The sequence below is a fragment of the Doryrhamphus excisus genome, chromosome 6 (genome assembly GCF_030265055.1).
Source record: "Doryrhamphus excisus isolate RoL2022-K1 chromosome 6, RoL_Dexc_1.0, whole genome shotgun sequence".
Lineage (NCBI taxonomy): Eukaryota > Metazoa > Chordata > Actinopteri > Syngnathiformes > Syngnathidae > Doryrhamphus > Doryrhamphus excisus.
In genome coordinates this window covers 4,684,600-4,711,748 of record NC_080471.1, presented here as the reverse complement: position 1 = coordinate 4,711,748, position 27,149 = coordinate 4,684,600, and the positions used below count along the sequence as shown (strand labels likewise).

General features: G+C 39.7%; 1 protein-coding gene across 6 annotated transcripts in view; it reads left to right on the top strand.

Annotated features, from left to right (window-relative positions):
- Nucleotides 1-240: 240 nt before the first annotated feature.
- The window catches only part of diaph2 (diaphanous-related formin 2), a 391,673-nt gene continuing 364,764 nt past the window's right edge, over nt 241-27,149 (top strand). For 4 of the 6 annotated variants that reach the window (XM_058076541.1, XM_058076539.1, XM_058076545.1 and 1 more), the window contains exons 1-5: nt 241-364; nt 915-1,298; nt 16,289-16,321; nt 17,779-17,955; nt 25,095-25,199. In XM_058076541.1, coding sequence (XP_057932524.1) covers nt 1,215-1,298; nt 16,289-16,321; nt 17,779-17,955; nt 25,095-25,199 — 399 coding nt within the window. In that variant the 5' untranslated portion in view covers nt 241-364; nt 915-1,214. The other 2 variants (XM_058076540.1, XM_058076542.1) reach the window with 2 other exon arrangements.

The window sequence follows — 27,149 nt, the reverse complement described above, 5'->3', positions numbered from 1 at the left end:
GTGTGTGGGTGTTTATGTGTGTGTGTGTGTGTGTGTGTGTAAAGGACAAACACGTTGGCGATGTTTCGTTGTCAAGGTTTCCCATTCGACTTCCGGTGTGATGTCATCGCTGGATTATAATCCACCACATTTATGAATCTATTCGTCTTCTTCAGTGGTTTTATCCTCGTGCTGTGCAAATCAGATTTGACCCCCCTCGTCCACGCCTTGCCAACCTTTTGACAGCCAACCAGTCACACCAATCGTCTTTGGGTTTCTTTCTCAGCGCCCTGACCATAGACCAATCAGGACAAGAGTGGGCGGAGCCTGACGTGGGCCTGGCATTCAGGTTCGGTTGCAAAGGAAGTGCCCAGGATGGGATACTGTGAGTTTTACTAGACACATTTATTTCTATTTTTCATTTAATGTAATTTATGCAGTAATACTACCTACTCGCTTGTAATGTCAGCGATAATGGTCGTAGCGTTCTAACGGCGACGGCGCTCCATGCTTGCTTACGTAGCTAAATGCTTTGTAAAGAAGTCCAAGCAGGAGAGAAGAACGGTGATTTCTCGACTATTGTTATTAATTCTAATCAATCAATGGTGCTACAATGCTAATAGCTGCTAAAAAAAACACCATAGCTACGTTGCTGGTCGCCTTTTAAAGTGCATGATTAATATTGCTTGTTACTGTCTTATTGCTAACATGCACTCTTTTAAGTTTCTCCTCTTAATAATGAACGACTAGGAGTAAGATATCATTGAGCAGTGTTATGACAACAAATGCAGTGCAGTTTGTCTTCTTTGAATTTGGATTTACTTTGAATAGTTAACAAGGCAAAACTCGTTTTACAGGACTTGCGGTTGTTGTAAGCTATCTGCTTTGGCCTTTTAAATGATATAAAGATAATGTCATAATGTTATTTATTACAGAGACTGAAAGAATTGATGCTGGACCTTAAGAGGACATCTAGGATACTTCACGCCTGCCACACCTCTTCATCTTAAGGCAACAACCACCACTCGGATACAATTTTACCAAATGCTTCAACTTACTTATTGGTTTTATAAATTTTTTTCAAGTAAAGTGATGGATTTGGAGAAGACATAAAGTGGAAGTTCTTGTCAAGTGACGTATTGCCAGAAGCTTAAGATTGGAGTTTTCCAACTTTTTTTTCTCCTCCTGAGGCCACAACAAGTCAAGAAGAAGGGGAATTATAGTTTGGAGGCAAAATGGATCAGGCCAGCGGTGGGGACGACCCCAATAAACCCTCTAAAAAGAGGTCCAGTGAGGATGAAGGCAAAAACAAAAAACTGGTAGGTATGCTGTGTGCAATAGTTAATAGTTGACTCAGCAAGAGTGTGAGAAAATCACTAATCCACATTTCCCACTCCAAACATTTTAGTCTGGAGATTTAATGTGTTGTTATTACATTGGCTGTACGGTATAATCAGAACTACAGCAATACTGTTTCTCAATCATGTTTTTAGTGCATGACGCTGAAATAGCTATTGACGTGTTAACATCGCTGTGTAATGCAGCCAAAGTGCATGGCATCTAATAGATTTCAAGGTTGCACTAAAGAGATGTAGTGTTTTATCTTTTATGCTGCGCTCTGCACTTAGTGTGCATCATGTGATGATCCTGTTCCATTTGTTCCCCCTAAAAGGACTGCCTTGTTGTGACAGTTGCTCCGACAGTGCTTTTCGAAAGTTTATTGACTCATTGCTTTTGCAGCCGACTTGTATCTGTGATGCCTCTTTAGATTGACTGACTGTTTTTTGTAACTGTATTAACTTCTTGTAGAGTGGGTGGCCACCACTGTTTGCTAAACTGCGTCAAGCAGCAGGCTGGTTTGTTAGCAACAGGACATAGAACACGCGTGTTAAGTTTGGGCATAATAATTAATTATCGATTTTGCTAAATTTATAATTATTTATAATTACATCTCGAACTGACGGAGATGAGTTCACTATTTTGATACAACCAGCAGAGGCGCTGTTGAGTCTAAATAATCACACAACAAATGACAATGAACTGCATCATTTTGCTGGCCTCAATATATTGCCGTGTGTGTTTGTTTTCCACATCTGTTGCTACCAAACAGCAGGTAGTGGCTTCACTCGGTGCCTTGGCGTGTTTGTTCCATAGAACAATGTCATAAATGGAGTGAGCCCTTTTGTCAGTCATACAGTCTCTTTGGCTCAGTATGTGGAGGCCGGTGGCCGGTGGCCGGTAGCGTACACACAATGCAGAAGAGTATAATGTAGAGTAAATTAAATTAAATTAGATTCTATATCGCTTGTCCTCACTTGAATCACAGGGGTATGCTGGAGCCTATCCCAGCCATACTTTGTATAGTTTGTCATTGTACTTTTTGTAAATGTGACTGTCTGGCGATGAGTCCAGCAAGTTCACTGACTCTTGAGATAGGATAGGCTTTCGGGTACCAATGCGCCCCTTGTGAGGACAAGCGGCATAGAAAAAGGATGGAAGAAAATCCTGTTAAAAATAATCAGTTAAAGTCAGGCATTGCTGAATGCCCATCCCTAATAATTTGACTGAAAAATAAAATAACCGGCTGGACGATGGACGAGTGGTTAGCGCACAGGCCACACAGCTAGGTTCGATTCCACCCTCTGCCATCTCTGTGTGGAGTTTGCATGTTCTCCCCGTGCATTCGTGGGTTTTCTCCGGGTACTCCGGTTTCCTCCCACATTCCAAAAACATGCTAGGTTAATTGGCCACTCCAAATTGTCCATAGGTATGAATGTGAGTGTGAATGGTTGTTTGTCTATATGTGCCCTGTGATTGGCTGGCCACCAGTCCAGGGTGTACCCCGCCTCTTGCCCCAAGACAGCTGGGATAGGCTCCAGCAACCCTGCGACCTTTGTGAGGTTAAGCGGTAGAAAACGGATTAAAATAACCTCTGGCAAGTATTTTGTCAAGTTTTCTCTAACAATAAAAAAAATGGAGGCACATGCTTTTATTGCACAGCCATGTTATAATAATGCATTAACTGGTATTTGCGTGATGTTGTATTGGCGTCTACTGCAACACATGGGTTATCAATCATCGCAAGTAGTGGGTAGGAGTGCGGCGTTTATTTGAGGTGCAGCATTTGAGTAGGCCACAATTTGAGTTTATAAACTGGAGTGTCATGAGAATTCCTTACCTTTTGTATTTCTTATGTAAACATAGTGTGCTGTCACCAAAACATTCCAAACGTTTAATGAAGTACCTTCAGTTGCAGTCTTGTCTTCCCTTTCATGAGGGGGATGTCGCAGTGTAAATCATACATGTGTTGAGTGCGAGCAGCTGCACACACACACACACACTGTCAGCAGATGGAGAAATTGGTAAACTGATGGGCAAATCATTTCCACCCAACATTTTAAAACAGTTGGCTTTTCTAGTATCCACAATAATATTGACACTTATGCATTCAGTAAAGTCCCCACTATTCACACATCTTTAATTGACTGTAATGTACCGGCGTTGATACCACAGACTTGAAAATATTCAAATTCAAGATCAGACTGTTGCTATGTTGCTATAGTATTACATTTTTCCCATGACTTGGCATTAATGCTGCTGTTTTGCAAACGTAGTGAGCAGTCTTAAAGTGGTAATCACCAGTTGTGTTCCAGCAACTTTTTTTAAAGGAGGGGGGAAAGTGCAACCAGAAGGGCTGCAAGACAGGAAATCAGAGAGAGAAGCGAGATGCCATGTGCTCCCGAGAGCGACTTCACTCTTCAAATCCGGAATATCCCAATTTTTGGAGTCTGCCTGATCTGTAAATGCTTCTTTAGAAGGGTTTCCATATGTAAACCTCACCCCACTAAAGAGAAAGCGAATTGTTGTTGCTGAAATCTCCGTGCAGCAGAGGAAGTAGGTATTCACCCTTGGGTGGGTCCGTGATATGTCATCATTTTTCCCACACTTTTTTGTTGCTCCACAGTGTTCTGGGAGCTCAAAGGTTACAGCTTAAGCTTATAAACTTGTTGCTGAATGTACCAAAAACATACCAGGTGAAATTTAATTAAATTTAATTCTTATTAAAACCTGCGTCAAGTTGCCCCACCAATGCAAAAATCTTAATAACATACTTTTACAGGTTTGTGCTGGTTCTAAAATGGTCTCAGTGCCTTTTTTTAAGTTATTAGAGGTGATTTCATAGGTCAATTAAATGTTTGTCTAATGTGACATCATTCCCGGAGAAAACTTGCAATATTGTTAGAACCATACCAACACAATTGATCATTTTTATGGGGCAAACCAACATAAATATAGCATAGAATAAGGATATTTAGGTTTATTTTGGAGTATGTTGACACCAAACACGGTCTTTAATAACTCAAAAAGTATAGCTGCATATTTATGGTGATATAAACAATTGTGAGATTGTATTTTTTTAATTCAGAACAAATGGGAGTGGGAGCTGGGTGAACACTGATGGGATATAAAAGTAATATTTAATAACGCAAAAACAAATACAGGCTGATTTTAATGGCAGATATCATTGCGACTATTTTGGTTTAATTTGGAGCCGCTAAGGGGCTGGGAAACTCAGATTGACCTTTGTAAATAAATATCATGCCTAAAAAAACTAACATAGCACAATCAGTCATTTTTACAGCACAAATGGAGCAGAAAAGAACAAGACTATTTTGGTTTGATGCAGAGAATGTCAGGGAAAGTTAAATCTTTCATAGCTCAAAAATGAAAACACAAACATATAAAACTATTTTACCAGAGTTTTGCATGGGGTGGGGGTCCAAATACATACTGTGGTGTTTTAGCTGTATGCTCACATGATAACAGTCTTTGTACCTGAAACTGCAATTTATAAATGGTTTTAGAATATGTGTTTTTCTTGCCAAATATACAATTACTACACCAATACTGCATCTGGCCCAACAGTATTACTTATATGTGTCAAATTCTAAACTTACATATTGACAGATGAAAGGCATTCCAAAGATTTCAGATAACAAGCATTAGATGTTTATGGGTGTAATATTTCCTATAAACTGATACCGCCCACGATTGGCATGGCGTTCATGTTGCAGCATTTGCAGCTCAGTGGGAATGAGGTTGTTTGATGTTGTCTGCGCGCAATGTTTTGAAATACCATAATAATACCACACTTCCATGAGTTCAGACTTTCTTCCAAATCTGATGCAAACTGGCACACGCTGTTTTAGTTTCGTGTCAAATCAGTTTGTGTTACAAGTTGCTGGGAAGGATTACATCACAGCAACACCCTTTAGGATTTAGGCCCAGTACGGAGATACTTAACCCTGCCAGGGATGGTGGAATGGCACTGCAAAAGGGATTGTTACTTTTACAGCTGGCTTTTATGAAAAGAAAAACAACTCTGACGTGCTGTAAAAAAAGGTCAAATTAGAGGAGATTTTTAAAATTTTCTTTAAAGGAATTTGGGGGAGCATGTTTGACGGAATGGGATAATGTTTTTTGTGTGCATACCGGAGTCAAAGATGATGTCACACAGAGTTGCACGAGGGGGAATAGTCATTCCCACATATCCACATGACTGTTCACATGTGTCTGCAGGCATGTGTTTGCACAAGAAATCACATACACAAAAAGATGATATATTTTGCTATGAAAAGACTTGTTTGCCATATTTTTAAAGAAATTAGGAGGCTGTTATCATCAAATTATTGAAGCTATTGAATTCCCTTTCATATAAAACCACACTAAATCAAAATGAAAATGGATTCAGGACGCGCCGAAGAAAAAGCTGACACACATGTCCATTATTCATTTTCTAGACCGTTTGTAATTAACACTTAATAATTAAAGCAGACCATCATTCAGTAATTAAGGTAATTAGGGTTTCAGTGATGAGACTGGCAACAATGATGTCTTAATTATGAGATCTCGGACATGGCAGACTTGCTCAAGATTGACTGAAGCTTCTGGCTTCTAAGGTCATTAGTGAAAGCCCAAATTCCTGAATCTCATCAATACGACATCTCCTTTTATGGTCATTTTTTCCTCATGCTCGTTGTGTACTTTTCTCACAATGTGTTGATTGAATGTAAGCACTGTTTAGCAGGCATGCGAGGCAGGAAACGCACCACTTGTGAGTGTGTGTCAATGGCATTCAGGAAGTTGGATAGGAGAGGAAGCTGTGAAGACCTGCTTAAATAACACAGTGGAAAGAAAGCCCCCCCTTTATGTCTGCATCCCACCCAGCCTTATACACAGGAGATCAGTCAGACTTTCTTTGGAATATTTGATCAATTTTGATTTTATTTTTTTGTATGTGGCTAAAAATACTATGTTCTAAACAGGGCTGCAAATTATAATACAGTGTGACCTCCAATGTCGCGCACCCCCCACTATACACCCACGCGCGTATCGGCCGAGTAAAGAACGCAAATATCGGCTCGATATATCGGCTGATCCTTAGTATTGACATCTGCTTTGATTGAAAAGCTTTCGATTGGTGTGGCATTTGGGGTCGAAACTTGGTAGGGTGTATGTACTTGCAAGTACTTTTGCGCATGCATGCTACTTTCCAGACACTTTGCATTCAAATTAACATGGCGTGTTTTTTCGTAATGTGAACAAACACATAAAACTACGAACCGGCAACCATATCCGGCCTGACAGTTGCTTCCAACGTATTTAATTTTAACTTTTAACATACAAACTGATTGTTTGTCTATATGTGCCCTGTGATTGGCTGGTGACCAGTCCAGGGTGTGCCCCGTCTCTCCCCCAAAGACAGCTGGGATAGGCTCCAGCACCCCCGCGACCCTCATGAGTGAATGAATGAACATACAAGCTGGCAATATGACTTGCAAGTAGTCCCAGTCATTAAATCCAAGACAACCTTTAGATGCTTTAAGTAGTTTTTCACATGCAGCCATCTAGACAACTACCTCACCCATGGTGCTAAACAAACACAAGTCAACAAATATAACTTAACCATACCCACTGCAGCGTCTGGGATATAAAAAAGGAGGGACGTTCACATACTCTTTAATAGTCAATGTTTTATTGTTTATACGTACTTCATATTGTATATCACACATCCTTTATTCGTCTACATTTATTCATCTACATTCCGGGTGTCTTTCTTAATAAAAAAGAAAGTAAAATCCAGTTTTGTTATTTGATGTGGTCTGTTGTTTAATAAAAGGCACACAAGGGACAAACGGGAAATAGGCTGTTTGTCTCACTCCCTGTTCTTCTTTTTTGTGTTTTGAACATCCAAGAACCTCCTCTAAGGGGAACAACACTTTTTATTTATTTTGCCCATCATTCACAATCCTTATGTGAAACATGAACACATATTTCATGCTTTTTCTTTGCATTTTTACGCGAGAAAATGAGTTAATTTCAGCTGTCTTACAATGCAGTCATTGGGATACACCTAGTTCGACTACGAAGCCTTTAACAATCTTGTATTGTTTGATATAAACGTTGTGATCATACATTAACACGTACACTGATGATAACATGTAATAGTTGCAGTATCATGCTGCATTTTGATTATTTAAAACACTCCTGAAACTTATTTTGAGGCGCATCGATACACATACTTACGCTAGTTCCTTCAATAACAACAGCAGCGACAACACTTACGATGTCCGCTCTCCTTGGCATGGCTGCGTCTTCCAGCACAAGACGTGTGCTCCAGTCCTCAGGTAGAAAGTGCTGACGGCAATCGAGCATCTTATTGAGTCTTTGTAGCGAAATTGAGAGCTAGGTATTCACTCCTCTGTCTGTGAATGACGCTCAGGGTAGCGATTAGCGACAATTTTGAGCTGCTACAATTGGTTAATATACAAGTCAGTTATGTAAATGGAACACTGTTGGCATTTTTTTTAAAGTTTTTTTTTTAATGTGACGGCTTTACCGTCAAAATAGGTATTTCCCATGATGCCCGTTGCTTGCTAGTTCATATAAAGTCATTTTCTCTCTCTAGAATTAACAGAAAAGAGAAATAAATATGTGTTCATGTTTCACATAAGGATTGTGAATGATGGGCAAAATTCCCAATAAAATGCAGTTCCCTTTTTTTTCAACTTGTCTTAAAATTTCTATCAAAATATAATTTCTATATCAATATTAAGGCAAAACATGATGCATTTTATTCACTTTGAGTCTGGATACAGTAATATATTCCTCCTCTCTTTGCCAAAGGTCCAGAGTTATTATGGCCCAGTGTCATCCGGTCTTTCAAGGATTAATGTACGAGAGATTTGCTCTCCAAGTGCAGCGACACAGATAACCCCGAGGCCCTCGCTGTGCTCGTCTGCAGTCACATGGTCATGCTGCTCAGTGAAAAGCCATTCAGTTAACTAGACTGGCTTTTGTGTTGCTTTCCCTTTTTCGATGTTTGCTATTTTTGGGAAGCTATCAACAGTGCCAGTGCCGGCTTGAAATAAAAGAACACGCTGACCACTTTTCCATTTAAAGGCATTGCCCCTCTTGGAGAAATGTACACAATGAAGATGCTTTCTTTTTAGATTCAGATGGATCACGGTGTCAATCAAGTTGTACGCTTGCTTTAGTTCATATTTTTTAATCTAGTGTGCCTTTGCATGCAAGCTTGCAGCAATCGTGTGCCAAGACTTCAACCCTGGCCCACACACATTATACATTCCCTGTGCTGCACTGATGAGTCCTTCATCCAAGATTTGAGTCTGTCCATTGAAGCTTGGATGCTAGGATACCACACGCGGAAAGGCTATTTGATGAACAGTTCCTGTAATGAGATCCTGTTCGGTAACTCATTGACATTTGTAAAGGGCTATGAAACAGTGATTAGTCATTGTTGCACCTTGGCACATCCTTACGTCATTAACGGACTAGTCATTAACGGACTTTTTGGCTCATGTATAAATGAACAGTTATGTGTGATTGCTGAGGGTACTCCACAATTCTTACTACTTCTTATTCCTCATTTAATTACTACTCCATTTCTTACCCAATTCAAAGAAATCTAATATCAAAATGTTCAAGTTTGCTACCTATTCAGACTTTTCAAAATATTCCCATATTTAGTGTAATTTCATAGCAATCTCATAGTAATCTCATTTCTGTGAAAATGTTCCCATTGTAAATGAATGGGCAATTGAAATGGTGAAAAGTTCCATTACTGAATGACTTTGTGGTTTTCACAGTGTTGGCATGCCTTAGTTGTTAAAGTGTGTGCTTCCTAACCCAAAGGTACCTGATTCAATTCCCGCTTATGCATTCATTATGTTGTATATCAGACAGAAGTCACTGTCCTCTTATCACTGCCACCTATCCACTAATCTATCCACTAATTGGTCATGGGACAACAAATTCTGATTTTGTGATAACATTAATTTGTGTTAGCAACCATTGAACTGACTCTTGTAAATATCCCATATTTAGAGTGATTTTATATTTCCGATCAACATGAAATTCATCTAGACCACCATTCAAACTATTCCCACATTTAGTGTAATTTTATATATTCATTCATTCATTTTCTACCGCTTATCCTCACGGTTGCGGGGGTGCTGGAGCCTATCCCAGCTGTCTTCGGGCGAGAGGCGGGGTACACCCTGGACTGGTGGCCAGCCAATCACAGGGCACATAAAGTAGATGAAGAACCAAAGTGTTTGCTAATCAGGAGAAGGGGGGATAATTGCGCTGAACACAATCACACAAACACAATACACTCTATTTACGTATGTACATAGAACGACAAAAAAACTAAATTCATGTACATGTACTGTACATGGAGTGACATAAAACCTAAATACATTAAATACATAACAGTAAACAGTTTAAAGAGCAGTACCGCAAAACATGATGGTAGATCGTACGAGACTGATTTGGCACGTCCAACTGCTACCCAATTGTGCCGAATCAGTAAGTTATATAGTGCAGCTGGTAGAGTGCTTGCCTCCCGACTCAGAGATAGTTGGTTCAATTCCTGATTTGAACTTCAATGATCAATTTACTCTTACTTTCATTTTACGTTTTTGAGTATTTCCACAGCATTTCAGTCCACCTTCGGCCTCTGAACGGCTGCTGTATTTGTTTTAAAATTTGATTTACGCACCTTTCAAAGTGTTTCAGTTTCACTTCAGTGACCAAAATATGTAGCTGCAATTTTTTTACAGTATCTTGAATACATCCCTTATATTTCATCAAGCATTTTATGATACTCTATGTTAAGGGACAATACAGTGGAAACAAGGGTTGGCTGAGGTGGGGTGACGTCATCGTCTGATTTGCATACCTTGCATATGTCATGATTTTACACCTTATTTACCAGAATAAAGAAGTTATTGACCTGTGGGTGTTTGGGGTCATTTTGTGCAAAAAAACATTAATGATGTTCCCAGGGCTCCAAGTAGGTGTGCGCTGATGAGGTAATTTACATGATATTGTACATCTCTATCCATTTTTTATACCGCTTATCCTAGGGTCGTGGGGGTAAACTGGAGCCTATCTCAGCTGTCTTTGGGCGAGAGTCGGGATAAAAACAACCATTCATGCTCACATTCATACCTATGGACAATTTATAGTTATAGTTATTAACCTAACATGCATGTTTTTGGAGTGTGGGAGGAAACTGGAGTACCCGGAGAAAACCCACAAATGCAAACTCCACCAGAGATTCCCAAGCAGAGATTTGAACCCAGATCTTCCCCATCTCCTGACTGTGTGGCCATCATGCTGTGACCATATACATCTATTATCCGACAATATTGATGAACATATGCATACAGTGCATGGCCAAGTCAGTAGTGGTTGCTGTGCAAGTGTCCAGTAAGACCAAAAAATGACGCTAGTTGCTTTTTTGAGTCGTTAGGTTGGCATCACTGAATTCCCTCCTGCTACTTTGTCTTATTCTCTGGTATATGAAGCAGAAGCAGAGTAATGATGCCCTGTACTGTACGCAGTTGTACAGACATGCTACACAGCCATTATAATGTGTTCATGAGCAAGGACAAACCGGTAGTGGGTTTGGGATGCACTGAACTTCAAGTAGTCAGTATACAGATAGTGTGGTACTTTTGTCATGACCCAAAACTCATGGCCAAAGTTAAGGGTGCGAACTGGTAAATTAAGAGACACATTACTGGAGACGCTGCACCGATTAGCCTGTCGACCTCACACTCCAACTTTCCCTCACTTGTAAACAAGACACAGAGAACTCCTCCCCCCGGGGCAAGATCTCACTCCCAACCCAACTTTTCTGACTTTCTGAACCATGGCCTTATTCCAGAAGCTTTACACTCAGCTGCTCTCCGCAGTAAACACTGAAGGTCACAGCCCAATGAGGTCATCTGGACCAGATGTCAACACATTGCAGAGATGAGATCCTAAGGCACCGATTAATGATACACAATCGAAATTATATGTAATCATCCCTTGTTACATTGTGGTTCAAGCTTTGCTCTCTCTGTGTTTTTTCCAAACAGTTTACTAATTAATAAATGTTTTGTGGTTGACTACAGCCTAGTTTTAGTTGGAAGACTTGAAGAACTGGCTTTTATTGCAGGTTTTAATGATTGATGAACAGGCATAATAATAACAGAATAATAACACAGGTTACTGTTGCAACCACAGCACACAACAAGCTAAAACTCAACTCTGAACCCCCAATGTCATTTCCTGTCTGCCATTGATTCTTGCCCCCCATTTTCTCTGATAATCTTTTCTATATCAGGCAGTACGTATGTAAAGGTGACTTATATGGGTGTTATTTTGTGTATAGATGACTTTAAGAAAGTTAAAAAACATATTGAAAAGATCGTACGCAGGTTAAAGAAGAAATCCTGCTTTGCGGAAGTCCACTTTTCAAGGTCGGGTCTGGAGCCACAATAAAGGAGTGATTATTGTTTAATATGATGGGAATATACAGAACAGTTGTGTCTTTAAACTCCACTGCAAAACCTCAGCTTTACTGAAGTTGTTTTACAGGTGGTGTGTGTGGATGTAAAGATGTCTACAGCAACACATGATGGCATCAGTCATTGTCCTCCACATATATTTTGTTTCGAAGTTGGGAAAAAAAAGAGCTGTCTATTTGAGGAGTGGCGTTTATTTATTCAGTGTCGATTTGAGCAGAAGGATGTACTGTAGGGTAACTCTTGGAAAGTATAGCCTTTAATTTTACTTGAAGAAATCCGGGCTGCGGCCTAAAGAATAGATGGATACGGGAGTTTTATCGGAATGCGGTCGTTACTGTCTGTCTCATTATGTGAAGTATATTTGGAAAATGCTTCGAAGCTTCCTGAATTTAGTGCAACAGAGCATATATTTTCTTGAAATTGTAAAGCCAACTCCATATTCATATAGCCTCATTTTGCCGGCAGTCAAAAACCGTGTGTGTTTTTTTTTCATCCCCTAAAAGTCTCTCCAAGCTCTGGCATTTGTTTTTCACTTTTGTTGCAAGCAAAGAACAATGCGAACCCACTGGTCATGCATTAAAAATGAAACACAGCACGCCACCAGTGTCACAACACCAATCTCCCAGAGCAGCCTACTGAATATTTTTGCTGATGTGACATTTTCTTACCTGTCTTCCAGAACCCTCGCACACAAAACTCTTTCCAAACTTGTGGAATAAATTGTCGTTTCAACAAGGCGATTGAATTCTTATTATAAAGCCCAAGGCTTATTTTAAGTCTGTATATAAACAAGTGACTGCAGAGGGAGACAAAGTTGTGTTAAGTTGCCAGCAGCACAACGACTTTCCTCCCGGTAATCCTCCCTTATTATTAGAAGCCATTAAAACTCAAGCCTAATTTGTTTCCAAACTTGTATAAAAGAAGCGCCGTGGCCGCTGATTTTATCGCGATAGTTCCAGTGGGTGAGTTAAAATGACATCATACAGATGGTCCAGTTAAATCGGTCGGGAATAACAGTTATTGCCTCGGCTAAATGCTGTGCAACGTTGCCAGTCTGAAACCAAAATGGTGCAAGTTTGTTTTTACATTGTGCATTTTATTGCAGAATTAGCAGCAATTAGGGAGAGAATTTCTTATAGCATCAGGGGTGAGAGTGAAGCGATGTAGTAGCATTCATTGTTGTTTTTATAGATTGTGTACATGCACCTACAGGCTTAGGTCGGTGGAGTCAATATTATTTCATTAAGAGAAGACCTACATCTAATTTGGTTAGTTTTTTAAGAGGTGGGTGGTGTTTGCTAATAAATGTTTATTATGATGAAAAAGTTTACTTTAATAAGTGTGAGATGCCCCGAGGACATGTAAGCTTGATTGTTAAATTGTATTGTTGGAATGTTGCTGGGATAATGGGCAAGGAAAGGCCCCGAAGTCAAGGCAATTAGCCAACCAGTGGTTTGATTGTTGTTAAATAGATTAGAAAATGTTTAAGTACGCTGTTTGAAAATTAGCTAGTGTTTCACACAGTTTTAGCCCGCTGTTGCACGCCGCCGCTAATGACACCATAAATGGTTCGATTTAGCAACGGGGAGAAAGTTGTCGCCCATGTCACGTTGATGGCTGGAAGAAGACCTATCAAGTGCGTGTTCTGCCGACTTTTTAAACAGCATCGGGCGTACACCTCAAGCCTGCAAAGACGCTGGAATAGACTTTGTTATTTGGCCATTCAGGTTTTGAGCATATTGCTGCGAGCAACAGCTGATGACGGAGCGCAGAGAGAGGTGCAGGTTTGAGCCCATCTGTTTGCTTGCGAGTTTCCTGATTGCAACGGTGGCTAATCCACGGCCTGGAGGCAGCCTTTCTGGTCATTAGCAGCCCACATCTTTCTATTCATTAGTGCCTACATCCCTGTGCCTTGGCATACGGCTCTGGAGCTTCTTTTTGGATGGACATTAAGGTGTGTTATGTTGTTAAAAGCGAAGCCTTGTGATGGATCATGACTGTCATTTTAAGAGATGCTCTCGGAGAGGGGTTTTCAAAGTGTGGCACAGTGTGCTTCCACCCAGAGAACACAATATACCGTATTTATGGTTGCACAAGGCCAAAAATGCATAATTAGGTAAGAAAAAACATGCATAAGTTGCACTAGAGCAGGGGTCAGCAACCTACGGCTCCAGAGCCGCATGTGGCTCTTCAGCCTCTTTGTTGTGGCTCCCTTTGCAATGCTCAAATATTTGTTTTAACACCCAAATGAGGATTTGGATTTTCTTTGTAATTACTTTTGAAAAAAATGGGACTTTCTGTGAGACCGTATACTAGCAAGAGTACTTGATCAACTCCGCTTTTTCTCCTCTGAACTACTTTGATACCCCAAAATTCCCTCCAAATCTGGCAGTCAATCAAAATCTTGGGAGACTCGCAATTTGCTCTGGATGTGAGCATGTTGCTACACATTTCTTGCACGGGGAGAACATGCAAACTCCACACAGAGATAGCCGAGGGTGGGATTGAACTCGGGTCTCCTAGCTGTGAGGTCTGCGCGCTAATCACTCGACCGCTATGCAGCCCCTATATTCTGCTGTTAAATTATGTTTCGCGGCTCCATTCTATTTTTCTTCAGTGAGCGAGGGGGTAAAATGGCTCTTTTGATAGTAAAGGTTGCCGACCCCTGCACTAGAGTATAAGTCGCATATTTTGCGGGTATTAATTTTCCAAACTACTTGGCCAAAACAGACATTACGTCATCTTGGAAGGCAAGTTGTAACATTAATAAAAGAATAGAGAACAGGCTGAATAGGTGTAAAATATGCTAACACAATGCTTATCCAGCTACACAAAAAATAAACATGAACAGAAAAGGTGTCCAGTGTTAATGTAACATAACAAACAGTTTTAAGTACAGTAACTGTTTTGTTTTCTTCATGGCAGTAAGAGTAGCCTCGGCTTTACGCCAGTCCCTAACAAGTTTCTCACTTACTCCAAACTTTCTCTCTGCTGCTCCATTACTGTTTTCAGCTGAAAATGTCACCACTTGGAGCTTGTAGTCTGCAGAATATGATTTTCTTTTTGGGGGGCATTTGTGTTCTGATGTTCTCAGTTGTCTTTGTAAGCTAGCATCTACTGTTTAAATATTGAATTGCAAAAGTGCAAAAGTCTAGAGTACCCTCTTGTGGATGTCTGTGAAATTATATATATAAAGGATCGACCTATATATCGGGCCGATATTTGCGTTTTTCCCTTGTATCGGTATCGGCCGATACACGCGTGGGTTTGCCGATGTATTTTTCCACCGCATGATTTACAGTCAGGCATCCGCCGGGGCAGCTTTGTGTTGTGTTGTGCGCATCACGCTGTGGAGGAGCAGTCATCACATCGATGCTAGATAAATTTAAACTACGACAGAAATGTTTTGCAAATGTTGAATATTTATTCCTTTTAAAGTTGATAATGCCGTTTAAATGTGTGTTTAAGAAAGCTGAATCCTACTGTGTTCAGTGTTTACATTTCAATAAATATTTGTTTAAACATGAGACCTGTAATATTTGTTATCATGGTCATGTATATATATTTCATTCATTAGTAGCTCTGGAGTATAAGTAGCAGGAACAGCCAACCTATGAAAAAAAATCAGGAAAATATGGCAGTTACCATACTACCCAAAAAACTTGTTAACTTAAAACTTATTTTTCATAGCATATTTCTCTCTCACTAAAAGAAGTAAATATCAATTCATGTTTTGCCTGTTAGCATAACAGAAGTGAAGTTAACAGGTTTGAAAATGTTAATGGCAGTGGTAATGGTAGAGTTTATTTTGTGTTTAACAAAGTTACATTAGAACAGCACAATTTCACATGGCTGAAAGGAGGAGGAGTAAGGATAGCAACGCTGCATTTTCTAGTTAATGATGACTTGTGCTCTCTTAAGCCATGCACATTAAAGCCATGCCACTTCCTGTTTCATTTTCCCCCACAGCCTGTTAGGTAGCAAACTAGCAGCTGGGTCTGAGTTGTTGGGCCCTCTGCTGGTTGCTGCCAAGTAGTGACGTTGTGACAGAAATGCACGACTTTATAAATTGCACTATTGCATTTGTACTTCCATCTGTTTCTGTGGCATTTTTGTGTTCATTTTTGGGGGGGGCTGGGGTAATGGGTGTCTTTATGGTAAGTGTGCATGCTATGGGATTTCAACTTGTGTTTGTGTTTTTTTTATGTTTTTTTTCATGCCTTGCACATGTACAGCACCCGGGTTGTGCCCTGTGTGTCATACAGATGATAAAATCAAACTAACACTGGGATTGAACCATTAAAATGAAGTGGGGGAGACACATTGTACATGTGCATGCAACTCAGGTGTGGGTTTTGGTCACCTCAGGTATTTGTCATTTCCAGTCATTTACCCTGTGCCCTCCCTTCCTCCCTCTCCAACAGAACATACACATAAAAACATTGGCCGATGACATGGTAAGGTGCTGGGTTTTACTTACTCAAACCTGGTTATTTTTGTTTTGCATCATCCTCATGCTCATCTTTTCTCATGGCTGCATGTGACTGAAATAAGCAGATGGATCAAACATGCATTTGGAAGCACATAGTGATACTTGGAGTGTTTATATAATGATAGTTCAATTCCTGCCTGTTTGATCCATTCATAGTTTCAGTAATAGCATCATGTTTCTCATCATGTTTTCTTATCATGCATGTTTCACCATTTCTCTATGGAAATGCACATGTTTTTATGATTGATGTGAGATTCCAATTCATATCTTTTCCACAAATCAGTGGTCAATAACCCACATTGACAAAGTGAAACTTTAATAGCAATAAAAAAGTGAAATTGAACATCCAACAATTAGTTTTATATTAGCTCAGGGGTGTTCAAAGTGCGGCCTTGGGGTCATTTGTTGCCTGTTATTTTATTGGATCGTGGCACATTCCAAAAGTATAATAAGAAAACTAAAAAAAACAACAGCAGCAGCAAAACTTAAAAAAATCAGCAGTAGTTGTACAAGAATAAAGTCAAAATATCAAGAGAAAAAAGTTGTAATCTAATCTAAGAAGTTGTAATTATGCAAGAATAACGTCATTATATTATTTTATCATAGATAATGGCATTTTAGGAGAATAAAGTTAATATATTAAAGAAAAGTCTAAGCGTAATATTATGGGAAACAAAAAACAATAAATGAAGTTGTCATTGGTGAAAAATTATGTTGCAGAAAAAGCTTTATTGTTATAAGAATAAAGTCAAAATATTATGAAAACTAGAAACTAGATTTTTTGGCTCCCAGGGGGAATTCATCTATATTGACTGACAAACATTATTTACATTCTATGTATTACTTTGAAATCATATTTTTGACATTTATACCACATTAAAACATATTATATATATATTATATATGATGTATTATTATTATTATGATTGTATAATATTTTCAATACAGGTTTTCTAAATATAACTAAACCACACTTTCATTTTGTCAACCTGGGACACATTTTAATAATTTGAATCTGAATTTCACATTAAAATGTGCATGAATGTAAGTGTTTTACTACAGAAGTAGTAACACTCTGTATGTCCATTAAACCATGCATGACCTTTCCTTTCCGTTCCATTCCATAAAGAACACTTGTTGCATGGGTTTTCCTCCCTCTGTTGCCACTAATCTTCACTATAGAGAGTAATAATGAAGGTGAACTCAAGATGGAAACAGTGCATCATTTACTGTATGTGGCTGCTAACTGTTGAATAACCAGCAGAAAGGTGAGGTAAGATGGTAAGTGGCCTCACGCAGGAGTACGCAGTCGTAAGATAGCAACAGAAATGCATTTAAAGTAAAACAGCAATGTCAGAGAAAGACAATGTTGAACATTATAACAGTACTGTACTCTATTTAACCGCCTCTGTCTTCTTTCAGCGTGACCGAATTACCAGTTTTCGAAAAACGGGTATGAAGAAGGAGAAGCCCCTCATACAGCACCCGACAGACCCCCTGCCGACCCAGCTCGAGCTTCCAGTCCCTCAGCCGCTATTTGACGAACGCTCCATGAACCTCTCGGAAAAGGAGATTATCGACCTCTTTGAGAAGATGATGGTAGGTTTTAATGAAAGAACACAACTGATTTAGATATCGATGTATATTATTTCATGATTGAAGTGAAAACTAATTAATGAAAGACATTTGTACCCAAACAGTGGTTAGCACTGGTCTTAATTGTTTTTTGGATGATGATAGGCAAATAGAGATTCAGCAATATTAACTCATTTGTTACCAAAGGCATATTTATTCATTCATTTTCTACCACTTATCCTCACAAGGGTCGTGGGGGGTGCTGGAGCCTATCCCAGCTTTCTTCGGGCGAGAGGCGGGGTACACCCCGGACTGGTGGCCAGCCAATCACAGGGCACATATGACAAACAACCATTCACACTCACATTCATACCTATGGACAATTTGGAGTGGCCAATTAACCTAGCATGGTTTTGGAATGTGGGAGGAAACCGGAGTACCCGGAGAAAACTCACGCATGCATGGGGAGAACATGCAAACTCCACACAGAGATGGCCGAGGGTGGGATATTGCATATTATCATATGCATATTTATACGTATATATTTAGATATATATGTATATTTATACAGCATATTTATATATTTTTTGTGCAAGAGACACAGAGGTGATATTGAAACTCTACAATGAAGAAAGCATGTTTAATGCAGTTTTAGGTTGAAAAAAATGAAAGAAGGTGGCACCGTGCTTTTTATAATGCTTTTTCTGCGTCTCTTCCATTGAAATACACGCACAGTTGGGCAAACGCACGCACACACATAGTTCAATGCAAATGTCCACTCATCCATTTTCTATACTGCTTATCCTCACGAGGGTCGCAGGGGTGCTGGAGCCTATCCCAGCTGTCTATGGGCGAGAGGCAGGGTACACCCTGGACTGGTGGCCAGCCAATCACAGGGCACATATAGACAAACAACCATTCACACTCACATTCATACCTATTAGTCACCAATCAACCTAGCATGTTTTTGGAATGTGGGAGGAAATTGGAGTACCCGGTCTCCTAGCTGTGTGGTCGTCCACCATGCAACCTCTTAACACCAGAATTATCCAAAATAGACTTAATTTGTATTTAGGGTGTGGATACATTTTGCCGATGTCAGGACTACTTATATTCCTCTTGACTAATTTTAGTCTAAGGATATTTATTTTGCAATCCTGAGGGGCCACAAAGGAAAAAGCTGTGATGCTGAATTACTGTAGCATCATTGCGGAGGTTGTGTGTACTGGTGTGGATAATACCTCAAGGTGTGTGAATGTTTCTGTTCTACTGCCTGCCTTTTTTCTTCTCTCATAGAAAGAATGGCCTTTATGGCCAACAATACAGGGATATGAGCAGTGCTCCTGCTTTTGTATTTCATCAGGCTAGACTGGAGTGTTTTCTGGCCTGGTTGCTCATCTCGCTGTCTGTCACTCAAGTTCACTTCTCAATTACGTTGTTTGTGCGCACAGTGGCGTGACATTAAAACCCAGCTTAAATTTGCTGTGTGACAGATGACACAGAAAACGTGTTGACATTTCAGAGGTCTTGGCAATGCAGATCAAAAATGTGCAATTATAGTAATTAAATCAAATTCCAAAGGGGTATTTATTTGTGCACTTTTGAGGGCACCGTGTTTTGCTTCCATTCTACTGTGGACTCATGACGACCATAGCACAGGAAACGGAACTCATTACAATAGGACTGACGTCACCATAAGTTGAAATAAAGAACAGAGAACACATGAAAACCAAAAAACGCACAATTTTTCCTATCGCAGGGTCGGCAACCTTTTGCATCACAAGATTATAAACTTGTATACATTTTTTATTTTACCTGTTATAACCACAAAATTCAACAAACAGAAGTGCACGTACGTGTGTAGGCCTACTCTGATATAATATAAACATTTAACTCTGTAAGTCTTACTGGGCGGGGCCCATGTTTGTGTAACATTAAAACTAAACTTCAAGATAAAAACAACAGTGTTGTTTGCGCAATAGCGTTTATGCCTGTGCTGAATTGTCATCAATAAACATTCTATTGGTCCTGTCCTTGACTGTCTTTGCAAAGAGAGACATTCTTTCATTTTATGAATAATTTCCCGTTTATTTATTTATTTATTTTTCTCAGAACAGATGCTGTGATATTTTTCTGAACGATTCTTTCATGTATTCTCCATCTGTGAGTGGCTTCCCATCTCATGTGCGGTGGTCGTGGTGCCAACTTGGCGATGTTTCTCACAAAATCTGCAGACTTTCCGAACCCTCTTGCTGACTTATTTTCTCCAAAGCGACTAGTGACAAATGTGAAGACTTTTTCCCGACGGCATTGGGGAAATGGTACGAAAACAGGGGCGCTTGTCATGTCAGCAAATGGTTTCTTTTAGTCTTCTTACACAATTTGATTTCATTTAGCACTTGTTTGCCAGTAAAGGATGTTCAAATGTTAACAAAGGCTTAATTATGGCAACTGTTTGACAGCGGAAAGGATAAATATCATTTCCCTTTTGTCCAGTGAAAGCAAAGTATCTAAAGGGTCCATAACCGAACATCAGAGGTTCCGCTTTCTAAACTTTTCTCCAGATAGAACTGCTCTCTGGTCATACACACATATATAGTAATTTGTATTTGGGCTCCATCTTTAAGGCCTTTCCTGTTGTTTTTGTTGGCATGTTGCAGACTGAGAATCCCAGCATGCCTCAAAGGGGAGTGCCATATTAGTGAGACCTCCTTCTGTGCATTAATGACTTGGAGAAAGTGAAAATATGTTTTTTTTTCTTTGGGAAAGTGGTTTGCCTTTCACACTGTGTGTTCTTCATGCCCAACAGCCTGTCATATTAAAGCGGCAGGTCAGGGAAGAGATGTGAGGAAATGAATAAAGAAGGAAAAGTACGTTTTTAAGTGGTGTATTGATTGCAGAAATGTATTAAGAGTAACTAAATGGGAGGCTGAGATCTATTCAATATTATAGTATTTTTAAGCAATTTAAAATTCTCAGAGGTCCGTCAGTACTGTATTGAAAAGGTGTTATGGTCTTGGTCTTTCACTTGTATAGCGCTTTTCCACCTCCAAGGTGCTGAAAGCGCTTTGACACTGTTTACATTTACCTACTGATGATGCAGCATCAGGAGCAACTGGGGGTTCAGTGTCTTGCCCAAGGATATTTCGACATGATCACAGCAGGATGGACGATCGAACCCGCAACCTTCACTCTACCAGCTGAGCCACGCCGCCGGGTGTTATCAAAAATCTGACCTTGAAGCTGGCATTTTGACAGTTTAAAAGTGCTTTTAGAAAGCCCCACTGAGAACACACCATTGTAGCTTTGATGCTAATGAGTTGTTTTTGTCCACAACACTATTTTGTACTTTATTCACATCACGATTCAAATTTAGCGGCTTCACACTATCACAGCTTTTCAAAAACAAATAATGCTGTAATAATGCTGTAACAAATCATGCTGTTTTGTGGTTGAATATGGCCTATTAGTTCAAAGAAATGCATACTCAAATCTGTATCTATTTTTTCCCCAAATGATTTTAAAATTTCAAGCATAAAAAGAACTACAATACAAAAACATAAGGAATTCAGAAGATGCATTCAAATTCTGATAATATGTTGTGTTCTACACTGGTCACAACATGACTGTAATGCAGCTATGGGTGTTACAGTGCAAACATTACATTAGCACATTTGAACAGTATTTGCTTAAGGAATGACAAAATATTCAAACTTACAGTTCTCATGTCTGCAGCTGACTGACAGATAGAGCACCAGTCTTGATTTTAAGATGTATAGCGAAGCCTGAATTATATATGTATGTTGTTTACAAAATTATCGTCCATGGAGTGGTGGGCTTCTTCAGCATGAAGTGGGTCAGGTGTGGCATCATGAATTTTCGTTTTTTTTTTCATGACCTCATGAAAAGCCACATCTTCAAGTACCTTCTGTTCAGAAGGTTGTTACATGTGTTTAAAGTCTTTATTTTTTCAAAACGAATCCCTCATCAACGTGCACGTTGTTAAACCAACTGGTAACTTTTATCCCATTCTCGCATAGAAGCCGACGCCGCACCAGTCCGAGAGCTTTATGAGTGGAATCCTATAAAGTCGCTCACTGCCTTTTTAAAATACCCGCAGTGAATCCAACCTGACACTGTTGCCATATTAAAAAAGCCTCTTTCATCATTGCTCCGAGTGCATATTGTCCTTAACGGGACTATTAAAGCAGTGGTAGGTAAGGAAGGAGTTCCTCTCCCTGGTGACGTGGCTTCTATCAATAGTTGCTGCACACGCGCACTTTGAAATCCATTGCGCTGATGGGGCCCATTAGCTGTTATGACATTATTAGCTGGGTGTCTTGACTTGTCTGTCAGCTTTCAAACCCTCTCACTGCACAGCGGCTTTCCTTTTTATTGAACTGATTGTATTCCAGTCATTTGTCTCCGTTGCTTGTTTCCAACAGTGTTTGTTGTTTGAGGTGCTTGGAGACGGACAATACACAAAAAAGAATCCAGTGGAAGAGCTTGCTGTGGCCAGTTGGACGTTTTATGTGCTTCTCTGTGCACTTTGTCAGTATGAAAACTCTCAGTTAATAAGCTGTGAGGAGATCCCACAGCAGTTTTACTGCACCAGGATTTCAAAACCAGTGTGTGTGAACTTGTGGGTAGAGGGCAGAAATACTGGTTTTGTAGCAATTGGAAATAATATTTCTTGGATAATAATTGAAATAAAATATATTATATAAAAAAATATGTGTCCACCCCATATATACCGCCTATCCTCACTCGGGTCGCGTCTATATGTGCCCTGTGATTGGCTGGCGACCGGTCCATGTGTACCTCGCCTCTCCCCCAAAGAGAGTTGGGATAAGCTCCAGCATACCCACAACCCTCGTGAGGTTAAGCGGTATAGAAAATGGATGGATGGGGTAGTCCCGCAAAAAATGTGTACCCACCACATTTCCACTACCGATGTCAAGATTGTCTGCACTTAGTAAACGTGGACGAGTTCATACACGGCAAGTCAGGGTTCTCCAGCTAGTAGCTCATGAGCTATATTAGTAGTTCCTAACCACTTTTCAAGTAGCTCCCCAAAGGATTTACTATCAATTATTATTATCAATTCCTATACTGACAAAATTAGAAAGTGGGGTTCTGCAGACTGTTTTGGAAATCCAAGTAAATCTAGCTGGAATAGGTGCAGGTTCTGGAAGATGTGGAAAGCTTTCTGTGTGGGTTGTCATGTGGTGCTGCTCTATCGGAGTCCACAAGTCAATACAAAGGGCCAAAAAATAAAAATGAGCATAATAAGGCCCCTTTAATAAACTGTGCATGGATGCTTCACAGTTACAAAACAATATATTTACAGTTTTTAGTGTACCATGTTTTTTCATTCTTTATTTCGACGAGGGGTGCCCAAAGTGCAAAATTTTAAGCCTGTGATTAAAATACATAAAATTAAACAAAACCAAATCTGGAAGCTAGAGCTGAAGTGGCCCCACATCCTTTGTCTTTTCAGGCTGCGCCCTCAGAGGAAATAGTTTGGACACCCCTGTGATAGAAAACTCAAAAGACACTAACATTTTTAAAAAAAGTTTAAAAAATAACAATATCAAATGTGTATCCTTTTTGGAAATAATGCAGTTTATTTTATTTAATAATAATTTCCAATCAATTTATTTGACCTAGACGTCACCTCAGGGTCAAAGTTAGCCAGTGTGTACCAGTAGAGTCACATCACCTTAAAAAGCTTTCTCCTTGGGGCTGCTGAAAAACCCTCCCAGATCAATTAGGATAATGTTCATTCATTCAGTCATGGTGATGCCAGCTACTCAAGACGTGGTGTTGCTTACAAGCATGCTAATGCATGTGTGGGGAGAGGATTGTTGTTCTGTCATTTGTGATGAAGGTTAAAAGAAACCAGCATTTTTTTCAGTAGCATTGAATATATTGTTGCTATTCCTGTCCAGTTACTAGTGTTGCGTTTTGGCCTCGGAAAAAAAACACCTGTCACTCAGTATGTTTTGTGCAGTGTTTTAATTTGATAATGTGTTCACATTAGAATGACATTACTACAAGGTCAGCCATAATTTTGACAGTAAAGCCGGGCTTGGGCACCAGTGGCGTATACCATAGAAAAATGTATTTAGACAGGATATGATTTTCTTCATTTGCCAGCAGAGGGCAGCAGGGCTCCACACATTTACTCTTCTTCCCGGCGCGTGAATGTCCACCCCCACCTCTGTTCAAGCTAGACATTTTCTTTTGAGAGAATGCTTCTTAAAAACATCCCCTCAATACTAATCACCATGTCATTCTGTAGCTATTAGTGCTCCAGTCGGCCTTTGCTCTCCATGCCTTTCACATGAAAGCCCACTTTTGTGGTGCAGCATTAAAAGTAGCTCAAGGATAATACCATCCAATATTTGGCAAATACTACCTATCAAGGTTTATCCGAGTTGATGGCCTGAATAGAGGAGCCGGTGTGTTTGTTCAATTGTTCTTCCTAGTTCAGAGTTTGTACTTTTCTGTATTTTCCGGCCTTGCAACATTTGTTTGTTCAAGGACTAATTAATACTGCCATTTTTTTTATTCTCATGCTTACCTTGTGGCTCCAGAAAAGATAAATACATGTGAAATGAACACATTCAACTGCGGAAGGACATGATCTCATTTAGGCGCTGTAGCAGGAATAAAAGCAATAGTATCCATTGAAGCTTACCGGAGATACACTTTTCACTGACATCGTGTTACCTCCATATTGACAGTGGAGGTTTGTTCATATTTTGAGAATATTTTTTGAATAGAAACAAATGTAAAATAGGAATAAAGTTCCTTATATAAGATTTGAACAATTAGTACTTGTCATATGAGTGTTAAAAGAAGTTAATCATTGTTATTGAAATGTTAAAATGTGAAAACCTTTACGCACCCATAACTCAGGATGCAAATCATCTTCTCCGTGGAGTCATATTGGGTAATGTCTTGTTTTATGGTCATTCATATTTGTTATAGCTGTTGAAAGCCACAAAGACAAAGTAAAATGCACAGCTCATTGGGCCTATTTTCCTGAACGTATCAGTTGTCCATTTGTAGTTCGAGGTTCCACTGTATGCATTGTGTAGATGTACGACATGTCTCACAACTGTCAGTATCCAACTTTTCTTGTGTGCTTCTTACAGGAGGACATGAATTTGAATGAAGAGCGAAAGGCCCCCCTACGTGGGAAGGATTTAAGCACCAAACGGGAAATGGTGGTCCGGTACATCTCAGCCACCGCCAAATCTGTAAGTCGATGAACGGTGCGAGCAAAGTAAAGTGTGTCCTCCCCAATGACCGTAGTCGTTGTGATGAATCTCCAGAATGAGTTCAGTCTGATTCCCGTGCTTTGAATGGCTTTCCTCACGCACTCACTGCTGTCAAATCTCCACTTTTCACGCTTCACACCCGAGTCTTCTGATTGCCGTCTGATTTATTTCCCACCCCTCGGCCACCCATCATCCTTTTGTTGCCATTGTGCTGCAATCTGCCATTGTAGGCAACCATCACCCGGTAATCGTAGGCCACTCACTCACAGACTCACTCAATGCTCGGTGGATGGTCAGTGTTTGTCCAGTCGTATGCTTGCATGCAAACTGTTTAGTAGGTTGGTTGCCGGTTCTTGTGTGCTTGCATGTGTCTTTGGGGTATTTGAAGTGGACTCCTTGTCTTTGTCCTTTTAGAAAAAGGGTGCAAATAGAGGGGAAGACAATCCTGGGGTCCAACAGCAGTCTTGCATTGAAACATTTACCAAAAACAGTGACCACAAGCAATTCTTAGATACACAGAAGCCAAGCAAACTGATTGTTATTTTGGATATTTGATGTGTGTACCACGGCATGTTGTGGCATGGTCATAGGCTCATCAAATTTAAACTACAGTTTGTCTACATGTCTTTTCATTTTATATTGAATGCTGTAAAACAAGTAATATAACTCTAGTGACTAAGTAAAAAAAAACAATCTTTCATTTGACTCTCTCCCCGATAGCTTCCCAAACTTGCAAAGCATCATCATTTATTAGCCCCCTCATTGTTATGGTAATTAACAGGCATTATTGATAATGATGATTATGATGATTTTTTTTCCAGAGATGACTGGATTCCTCACCGGGCCCATTATTCTTGTGTGTGAGCGATGATGTTTTATTCAAATGGATAACAATCTGTGTAGTCAAAAGACAAGAGAACCAAACGTGATGTCTCTCAGCACGGTGCTATTACTTTCATTAGGACTTGAAGAAGAAGAAGAAGAGGAGTGGGGGGGCGGAAAGGGCTGAATGTCACTGTTGACATATCAGTGCGTGCCACAAGGGGTAGCCTCTGGCGCTGAAAAGTGCAGTCTTTGTTGAAATACCTTCAATCTGCATTTGGGTTAATGCTGCCAAGGGGACCACGTTAGTATGACTTTTTGGATGTATTTTTACTAAAACTAACGGTAATGACTGTACGTAGAAGAAGACAAAAATGCCTTCTTAAATACTTTTGAAATGGGAAAACGTGAACGGTAAAATGTCGACAACTGGGATGGGCATTTGACTAAATATCAAGACTCAATCTTCAACGCCCCTGCTGGATGCTGCAAGTAGTGCACTCAATTGACATAACTCTCATTATCAATTCTTAATTTTTTTCATAAATATAACAATAAATCATGCTGTTTTGTGGTTCAATATGACCCATTATTATCAAGAAATAGGCATATTTTACAAATTGTACGCATTTTTTGCCTAAATTAAGCATTTTCTAGCATAAAACTGGCTTTGTGAACTAAAATACAAATAAAGCATTAAGAAGGCTCATTCAAACACATTGCGATGAAATGTAGTATTCTACACTGGTCACTAGGTGTCAGTAATCATACTGTAATGTTTGATGAGACGCACAAGCACCAGACTACATTCATACTCTTGTTTATTGTGTGTAAATGGTTCCAGAACTGGCCACAAGTGAATTTCCATAACGTAAGATTCAATATTAATAAACAGAATATTTTTTTGGGCTAGAGCATATAAAAACTGTTTCTAACTCACTTTCTAAATATGGGTTTTACTGTTACACTTCTATTATTCTTTGTTTATATCACATTGTACAGGCTATGAGATCACTGCAAATGGCCGCTGCTACCATAGCAAGATAGTGAGCGAACTGGTCAGTCTGTCCAATGTACTTATTCAAAGTTAAGAAAGTGTTTCAAACA